General features: G+C 47.0%; 1 protein-coding gene across 1 annotated transcript; it reads right to left on the reverse strand.

Moving 5' to 3' along the window:
- Positions 1–1,672: 1,672 nt before the first annotated feature.
- Positions 1,673–2,611, reverse strand: LOC142591575 (uncharacterized). The gene has a single exon (XM_075703886.1). It carries the CDS (start codon positions 2,609–2,611, stop codon positions 1,673–1,675), a length of 939 nt encoding a protein of 312 aa, XP_075560001.1.
- Positions 2,612–10,307: the final 7,696 nt, after the last annotated feature.

Below are 10,307 nucleotides of genomic sequence, written 5' to 3' on the forward strand. Positions count from 1 at the left end.
TGTACCAGGCTACACGTTGAAGTGCGCTATCAGTAGCTGTGCAGCTTCTTATCTCAGCTAGCTTTGGGGTTCAGGCCTGCACAAACGTACAGGCCAGAACCTGATACTCTTGGTCTGAGGTCTTAATGGTTGCTGCTGGATCAGGGGCTCGAGACAGCGTGTCTGCAACTGTTAGGTGTTTACCAGGCACGTACACCAACTTCACATTGTAGCGCTGCAGTCGGAGTAGTAGGCGTTGTAGCCTGGGAGAAACTTTGTGAAAATCCTTACACTGAAGACCGATGAGAGGTTTGTGATCAGTCTCAACCACAATGCTGCAACCACAGACATAATAATGAAACTGTTCATAGGCAAACACCACAGCTAACAGTTCTTTCTCAATTTGCGCATAGCGCTGCTGGGCTGCTGTGAGTGCTGCTGACGCATAGGCTACTGGATGCCCATTCTGAAGTAGAACGCTGCAGATTCCATAGGAACTTGCATCTGTGGATATGGCTATAGCCTGTGCAGGGTCGAAATAGTGCAACACTGGGGCTGTTGTCAGCTTGTTCTTGATCTCATTGAATGCATCCGTCATCTTAGGAGTCCAGTGCCATGCGATGTCAGACTTAAGAAGTTCTCGAAGGGGCTGTGTCTTTGCTGAGAAATTCGGGACAAACTTCATGAGGTATGTTGCCATTCCCAGAAAGCGAAGAAGCTCAGCTTTGCGAGTTGGTGCTGGTATTGCATTGATCGCCTTGACTTTACTGGGATCAGGGGTCATGCCTTGCTGTGTCAGCTGATGTCCTAGGTAGGTGACTGGGGGCAAACCCAGTTTGAGTTTGTCACAGTTCAGTTTGAGGTTGTTAGCTCGTGCTGTGCCGAGCACTTTACACAAGTGTGCCACATGCTCTTCAAGTGTTCTTGATGCGATCAAGATGTCGTCAAAGTATGGCGTGACAAGGCCTTGACGTTGAAAGATACTGTCAATTGCTTGCTGAAAAAGTTCAGGGGCTGTATTGAGGCCAAATGGTACCCGAAGGAACCTATAGCGTCCCCAAGGTGCGGCAAATGTGCACAAATACGAGCTGCTTTCGTCAAGATCTAACTGCCAAAATGCACTCTTAGCATCCAAAACTGAGAAAACTGTACACCCACTTAGCCGCGCGAACAGTTCTTCTGGAACTGGCATGCGATAGTGATGTCGCTTCACGGCTGCGTTTAAGTTCCTTGGGTCAAGACAGATTCGCACACTTCCATCTTTTTATGTGATTATGACGATAGGATGCACCCATCTATTGGTTCCGTCACACGCTTGATTATGCCATTCTGTTCCATTCGTTCGAGTTCAGCTTTCACAGTCTTTCCTAGTGCACTAGGTACACGACGAGGGGCAGTAACTGTAGGCTTAGCATCTGGCTGGAGGTGTATGCTGTATTCTCCAGGTAGCCTTCCAGTGCCTCTGAACATATCAGGAAATTCTTGGAGCACGGCTTCAAGCTGTTGAGAAGCTGAGGGGTATGCCTTTTCCACTGCTTTAATGTTCCTGACTCTGTGCACCAAGTCTAGCGCTGTGCATGCAGCTGCTCCAAGTGTAGGCTTGAGGCTTTCTTTGACTAGCAAAAATTTTAGGATGCTTTGCTTGTTTTTCACTGAGCAAGAGAGCTCCCATTCATAATCGCTGTTGAGTTGCTCACCGAGGTAAGTTGTGACCTTTGCCTTTGCTGTTGTCACAGTCGGCTGGGGCTTCCATTTCAACACTCTGGGAACACAGCTGCGCAGGGAGAATGTTCACGTCGGACCCCATGTCCAAATTAATGTTCACGTCGCGGCCATTAACTTCGACGCATTCGAACCAGTCTGATGATGCATTTTCCACAATGCCCACGGTGAGGCTTCCCAAGAAGAGTTCTTGATCAGGGTCGTCACCTTGGTCGGCGCCAAGCATCCGAACTTTTCTCTGCATTGTTCGTTGCTTCTGACGGCAAACACTCGCGTAGTGTCCCAACTTCCCACACGCGTAGCAGGTAGAGCCGTAGGCGGGGCAATGTCGGGGTTGGTGCAAGGTTCCACACCTGCCGCATGTGCGTTGAGATACTGTTTCTCTAGGCTGACTGTTTCTTCGGTACAACGATGGTTGTCCTCTCGGCTGTTGCTTGTCGGGTGCTTGTTGTCGAGCTTGCTTGTGTTTTCTGTTCAAGTTGTCCACATTCATTTCTTGTCCATCCGCTGCCGTTGCTAGCGAAGACACACGCTTCTTGGATATTTCCGCAACTCTGCACGTCACGACAATTTTCTCCAGTGTTAGGTCTCTCTCGAGAAACAGCCTTTCTCGAAGTGCTGCATCCCGAATGCCGTCGATGATCCTGTCGCCCAGGAGGCGGTCATGCTTGTCACCGAAGTCGCATTTTGCTGCTTGCTGCTGGAGTTCAGCAATGAACTCGTCAATGGGCTGGTTTTCTTTCTGACACATGCTGTTGAAGACGGCTGTCCCTTGTGTCACGTTTTTGTACGGAAGGTATCTCTCGTGGAACTTTGCAAAAATGGCTGTCACTGTGTCGCTTCTTTGCTCACCTTCAGCTGGCGGAGAGAAACGGAATGTCTCCCCGGCCTTCCGCGATGTTGGACCCATGACGTGAAGTAGCAGTGCTCGCCACACTACTTCTGGCTTCTGGCTTCGCGCTGTACTCGCATGCTGCTTCGTAAAGCTGATAGGCCGCTTTCCAGTCCGACCACGCTTCGGCGGGATTGCTGCCCGGCTCGAAATGTTTGGGTGGTTGAATAAGCGGGAGTGCCATGCTTAATAACGTTGATGCCGCGTCACTGAAGGGCCTAAGAGCTGCTGCGTTGGGTTAGTTGACTTCTGACACCATGTTATATCTGTTACATCTTGATTACTGTGGACTACAACTGATAAGAGAAAGGACAACAAACGCCGTGGTGAGCGGGTTGAATCAGCACTGGCCTATCCCCCAGTTGGGAGTGGCGTTTATTGCGTAACTAGCAGAGGGAAACGTAGGGGGCGCTAGCGATTACATAACACTCTCCTTTTCTATTAATATTATTTTGTGTTCTATATCTGCTTTAAGTCTCAGAAGCGCAGGATAAGTCCACTTCACATCCCCAGCTTCGTTCTTAACATTCACTCTTTCTTTTTTTTCGCATGTTACGCTGTGTTTAAATATGTAATAACAATACCGATCACATCAACGTCCCTAAGAATTATTTAGACGCGGAGTTCGAGAGGGTGTGCGACAAGCTTCTCGAAGATATTACGCCCCACTTGGATTGTTCGGTAGAACAAGTCCTCGTCGTTGCGACTGCTGTGTCCCTCACCGAATTTTGCTGCAGATAAAGAAGTTTCCCTCTATGCTAGCGAACAAAGAAAGCAAGACTACGCGAAGAGAAAAGTTACTGCTCGCTTCTAATTATCCAGTGGACCATTTGGAAAACAAAATCGCTGTATAGAATTACCTGCACTGGCTGTAGCGTACTTGTCGTGGTCAGTAAAGGTGCATACAGCGTGTACAATAGAAATTAGGCACTTGCTGGAAACACGGTGGGGTTGATTTACTTTGCATGACCACGTGGACAGCACCAAAATGTTCAAACGCCTTCCCGCTGCGCTAGCGATCACTCTGTGCGCATAAATGCGCTGTATATATGGGTGTAGCTTAGGTGCAACCCTGGTGTATATTTTTGCGTAGTTATTACACGTGTAACGTAGTAGACATTAAAGGTCTGGCTGGGGCCAAACTACGTGCCTTTTCTGGAACAAATTTTATCTTTTTAAGTTCCGCTGATGAAGCGGTGACATAATTTGTGAGTGCTCCTGAAGTGGGGGGCAGTGTATAAGAATACCAGCACTTCATGATGTCCATCTTATACCATGCTGTAGTAGGTCGGCATCTTAAGGCATCTGAAATCACTTCAATTCTAGGCGTTCTCGCTGAGTTCAACTCAGTTTTCTGTGACGTGTATCTGGCCGTTCCCGTGGGCTTATACCGAAGATAGTACAGTCTAAAAAAGTGTGTCGTCCCCTTAGCTATGTGCACTTGGTAGCTGTCGCTGAGTAAGCGCTCCTCTTCAATCCAATTCTTAGGCGCCAATTTGAGTATGCGGGGCTGTGAGTGAGCTGCTCTTCAATAAACATCTGTGACGCCAATTTGCGTTACAGGGCCGAGCAACCACAACAACAAAGAACACCATGTGCCGCATTCTGCATTCTGCATTTGTTCTCAACACGTCGCAAAAATAATTGACCATTCGCTTTGGAACAGTTATATGAATCATATGAACAATTCTCTACCAAAACGTGAATGCTTCGCATCACTGCCATGTACACTGAAGTTGAATCTGCATACATATTTTAATGCAACAGCATTACCTGGCTCATTGTGTGACCCCGCCGTCTTTAAAAAGCTGTGGCAGAAAGCCGTGGCAGACAAACGGCAAACAACTTGCGTCATATTATCTAACTAAAAGAAAGAGGCCACAGCGAGAATTCGATCCTCGTAGCCTGGGCCGAAAGGGTCGCTCCTCGTGAGGGGCCATTCTAGGACTCGGGCCTGCCAGGTCATAACTGAGCAGAGTGTCAATAAAGTTGTTACCACCACCACCGATCCTCTGCCCCACTTGCCTCCGCTACCGCTCCCTAGCGGAGCGCGCTAACCACAGAACCACTGTTGCAACAGACGACAGTGCTGAATATCATCGAGGCTGTGGCTCGTGGTTGGGATTTGCTGGTGGGTGGTGCATTGCGTGGCGCGTCGAAGGAGTGGCGCCACTGTCGGCGTTGTGGCGTCCTCACCGACCGTACAAGTTGAATCACTCGCATGTATCTGCATGATCAGGCGAGACAGCAAAAAAAGCGTGGCCTGAGGCACCAGTTCACTGCCGAGGAAGTACGAGACCTGTCGCAAAGCAGCGATACGTGCGAATTTAGCTGATGCAGCGAAACGACGTTAGCAACCCTAGCCCACGACCACGCGAAAGGCAGAGCAAGCGGCTGCGGAGCCATGGACGTCGATGACGAATAAGATGCAACAGGCTTTACGTACCCGTCGGACGACGACTGCGCCATTGCCCGCCGAATCCGAAGTGGAGTTCGTCTACGAACCCAACAAAAAAATGTAGATGTAAAATGTAGAAAAGTACTGTCATTGCTCGGCAACTTGGCGTCACAGTGCTGAAAAGTAGTGCAATCGAAAAAGAGCACTCGGCGTAGCGTTCGTGAAAGATTACTTAATTTCGAGCCCAGCAAATAACTGCAGAAGTCTAAAAAAAAACGCAATTTTAATAAGAGCAGTGGCACGACGACCTTCGGCTATCAGCCGGCGTGAAACCGAAGCAGGCCGGCTACAGGGTGACGTAAGCAGAACATCGCCTCGAGAGGTGCTGCTATGCGCTGGCTGCGGCCTCCCTGTAGCGCCGAAATTCGTTGTGCCACAGTTTTGCGGGTAATGGTATTTTTTTCAATCCAGAAGTTGAGAGGGCTTGTACAGAGAGCTCGCTTCGAATTTTTCAACTCCTATGAAACCACTGAAATTGAAAGTTTAAAAGGTTCCTCGTTATGTTTACGCGCAAGTGAACATACCCCTTCTGTGAAATCAGCGATATAATTGCCCACGAGAGGGAAGCGAGCGCCTGACAAGGAAGGGGCCTGGAGGTGAAAAAAAGAGTTGCGCTCCCGTGAACCAGGCGTCGCATTGTTGCAATCAGGCGTCGCAATGCAGCGTCCGCGCTCGCACTCTTTCCCTTTGTGCTTCGACGTGGCGGTGCAATCTGTGCATATTCACGGCGTCACTCTTCTTTGCATATGTAGCATTATGAGCTCTGCAAAGCAACGCCACCTAGAGGAAAGTCGAGGTAACTCGAGCGAAGCGGAGATCCAGAAAGGAGGCGAAGCGTCCCGGAGGAGGAGGGTAGCCGGAAGCTCGTTGGGTTGACCTCCTCTGGCAGTTGCTACGGGTTTTGTGTGCGCTATGCAGACACCTGGTTCGTCTCGTAATCGACAGGCCGAGGGCCGAGTAAGAAGGAAGGCGCAGCGCGAGTCGAATGACCCGAGCTGAACAAGTCCGGCAAGTGGCTCAGGCTTGGCTTGCCTAGGAGACTTCCGAGGAACGTGCTCAGCGGCTTGCCACTTTGCAAGCATTCTACGCGCAATGCACACAAAGGGAATAGCTCCCATACGCTTTAGCTTAACCACGTTCAGACAGTAAAACGTCACTGTGTATATTTTTTTATTAGCGTCTGACGTTCGTGTATCACCAGTCACCTCACTGTCGTCGCCACTGACGGCATGTCTCCGATGGTAAGCTCCTTTTATTTCAAAATGGATATTTGTAAATATTACCTAGTATATTCGTAGAAACACGCAGCATAAATCGCATCGTAACACCACCGGAAAAAAGCAAGAAGAAAAGAAGTCAACCCAGCACTTCATGGATCGGAGGTCGCAGTCGAGTGAAAAACGGTATTTCTTTTTTGCACAAGGAATCCGACGCACAACTGACACAAATTTCGCTTATGTCCTTAATATCAAAAACCAATATTTCGGTAGTCACTTGTACGGCGTTTGTGGCCAACCATTGCGCTCGAGGAAAAGAGGCTTCTATTCCGAGTGCGCGCTATGCGCGGCAAGAAGACAAGTAACAGCAAGGCGCAGGTTACCCGGTGTTGCTATTGTCCGCTGTGGCTGGTATCATGCTCAGCGAATGACGAAACAACAATCGCCATTCAACTGCCAGGTAACGATGGATAATAAGAGAATGATTACGGTGCCAAACTTTCCCAAATTAGTCAGAACCTGAAAAAGACCTTGAAACGTGTCGGGGTAGACGTGGGGCTTTCAGCCCCTGCAACCGGTCAGGTTTGGGCACGAGAGTGAGTACCGGTCTACGCATGCCTCGCGGAGGTGACAAAAAGCACTGGGAGTGGTTGGTACGTTGCTTGGTGTACTTTGGCCTGTAATCATATGCTGTAGATTAAATAGACAAGACGGCCAGGTACCTTAACGAGCGATAGCGGCAGCTTCAGAAGAACGTTAGAAAACTTGCTTTCAATAGTAATCTCGCCACGCATGGCGCGCGCTGAGGATGTAGGCCACTGTTTCTCCTTAGAGACCCGGCGAACAAATCTGGCCTGGTCTCTAGAGAAATATAAGAAGCTTGACAGGATAGAACATAAGCAAAATTGGGTCAGTGGTCCGTCTGTTTCCTTGTCCGAAGAAAGTGCTCTTGGATAGTGGTCTGTGATAAATGAGTTCCTGGGTTGACCTTATTGTGCTTTTTACTATTGTTGTGCGATGATATACACAGTGATATTCTTCAACTTCACAAAATTGCTAAAAAATGCCTGCGACATACGCCACAACACTTTTTAAATCAAATATTGAGGAAGCCATTGAGTGCCATTAAAAACATTAAAAACTACATTAGCGAGCTAACCAGTCTAATCTTCTAAATTAATCAAATAGGCTTTGTCGTTTTTTTTACGTTTAGTGACCGTTTCATTGAGCAATACAGTTCAAAAATTAGAATCGTGCTATTTGCCACGGGCACTCTTTAAAATCTTCTTCCCGCTAAAGAAACACCTTGTACATATCCCTCACATGCAATCCCACGTGCGATCTGTCACAGTCGGTGTGCGTGTTGCTCTACAGTGTACGTTCGTCACCTTATTGTACGTGAAATAGAGAGCCTGGGCCCTTCTGTACAATCAGCGCATTCTCACGGTGGCACCAGATAATTTTGCGCATGCTCAGCAGGTGGCATATAAAAGACTGATTTCTTGGCGCTCCCGACGTCACGTCATCATGCCAGTCATATTCTACGCCGAGTCTTCACGGCCGGCAGACGTAGCATCTACACCTACCATATTTGCAAAAGATGATATGGCAGCTTATTTTTTCTTTTGTTCTTTTAGCTTACTAGTCTCAGAGCTCCCCTCGAGTCATATAGGGTTTAATCACACAAATATAGCGCGTTTGGGTCTTGTTCTTTCTCTTTTTCTAAATTTTGCTTTCGCCTGCTCTCCGTGCCAGCTGTCACTTCAGCTCGTGCAAGAGCGGTGACGTGAGAGTTGCCACTGTTTGTTTTGCACAGTCGTTTTTTCGCTGATTAAGAAAGCGGTCAGGTCACATCACTGTTCTCACGAGACATTAATTGAAACACTGATCAAGGCAATCGGCGCTATTGTGCAAGTGCGTCAGGAAAGCGGTCCACGAATTCGCACAGGGATCACCGCGCTATCCGCGAAAGGCCTTGTCGTGTTCGATTACGGAATGGGCATTTCTGACGTGCTGCCTCTCCTATAACTTTAACTTTGGGTTATGTAACGGCGGCAATCTTACGGAAGATGACCAACAATAATTTCCAGTTTATTGCGGCATCATTTGGTGTAAAGATCGGGTCCCTCGGTTAGCTCCCTTTCCTCTCTATCGTATATATATATATATATATATATATATATATATATATATATATATATATATATATATATATATATATATATATATATATATATATATATATATATATATATACGATAGAGAGGAAAGGGAGCTAACCGAGGGACCCGATTTCTGTTAATCATATCATACGAAGCCAACAACCAATGACATCAAGGGCAACTTGTCGCAGGTGGGTCACGATCCCACGTCTTCGCATTACACGTGCGATGCTCTACAAATTGAGCTGCCGCGGCGCCATTTTCTCATCCACTGTCTTGGGTATTTCTGTTTTACTACTAGTTTTAACCCTACGAGTGTTAGCCAGCACCACCGCTCATAAACCTTGGCGGCGGATGTGGAACATCTTTTCGTTTCCTCCTTTCAGTTCCATGAATGTGTTATTTCCGTTAACTAGTAAGTGCGTTGTTTGGTGGCTTGTGAAGGCATCTATATATATATATATATATATATATATATACACACCTTCGTGCTACATTCCGATGGAAGCAATTTTTCTGTTTCAGGTACTTCCCTCGCCCCTGCGGGCTTCCGTGGAACTGGTTCGCCATTTTCAGTGTCCCAGTGCCTCGGGTTGTCGATTAAGTCGCCCTTGCTCTGCGCTCGGCTAGCCTGCTGGTTAGTTCAGATGTCAGAGCGACCACCCCGGAAAGCCGTTGATCCCGGAATCGCGTGTCGGACCAGACCGAATTTTTCTTGAACTGCGAGGCCATCTTTCTGAAACTCGTATGGGTTGTATTTGTAGTCTCGTGGTACAATTAGGGTAAACACCGTTTCTTAGCTTTCACACACAGGCATATACATACATACATATATATATATACGAGAAGAAAGGGGGTTCACCGAGGGGCCCGATTTTTATTAGTCATATCACAAGACGCCAACAAACACTAACACCAAGGACAACATAGGGGAAATTAGTTGTGCTTAATAAATGAAATAAGGAAACGATAAATTAATGGAAATTCAAGTGGATGGAAAAACAACTTGCCGCAGGTGGGGAACCACCCCACAACCTTCGCATTTCGCGCGCGATGCTCTACCAATTGAGCTACCACGGCGCCGTTTCCCCATCCGCTATCTTTGGTATTCATGTTTCCTAGTAGAACCCTGGGAGTTTTAGCCAGCGCCACCAGCCACAGACCTTGGCGGCGGATGTAGAACATCCTTTCTGCCGCAGGCGTCACGAGAACCTTACGTTTTTTACGTGAGGGCAACCGGTTAACAAACCCACACATGCTATCTGAAAGCATCAATGTTGCCGGATTCGAGACTCTCGTTATGTAATGAACGAGAAGAAAAGGGGTTAACCGAGGGATCCGATTTTTATTAGTCATATCACAAGAAGCCAACAAACACTGGCACCAAGGACTGCATAGGGGAAATTATTTGTGCTTAATAAATAATAATAATAATAATAATAATAATAATAATAATAATAATAATAATAATAATAATAATAATAATAATAATAATAATGCCTTTATTTTCCATCCCAAGGATGAGGGAGGGGGAGAGAAAAAGCTAGATATCCAGCTTGACGGGCTCTCGCCTCCCCGATACAATACATGATGTTTAGAAAAAAAAGGCAAACAGTACAAGCATGTGAGTACAGACAAAATATCACAATATCACAATATCACAAATGACAATTTTTACAAAAATGTACAGTTCCAAAAAAACAAAGCGATGTGCATAATATCATATCGTATATTTCAAACGTATATATATATATATATATATATATATATATATATATATTGAAATGGGGTTTATTGTGGCTCGGGTCTCGCGCCGCAGCGGTGGCAGTCCGCACTGTGCCACATGCATATTACCCACTACAACTTCCCCCGCGGCG

Source organism: Dermacentor variabilis, chromosome 8 (genome assembly GCF_050947875.1).
Source record: "Dermacentor variabilis isolate Ectoservices chromosome 8, ASM5094787v1, whole genome shotgun sequence".
NCBI classification, from domain to species: Eukaryota; Metazoa; Arthropoda; class Arachnida; order Ixodida; family Ixodidae; genus Dermacentor; species Dermacentor variabilis.

What these genes read in the sequence shown, in the direction of transcription:
- LOC142591575 (XM_075703886.1), bottom strand. Translation starts at nt 2,611, where the DNA reads ATGGGTCCAACATCGCGGAAGGCCGGGGAGACATTCCGTTTCTCTCCG.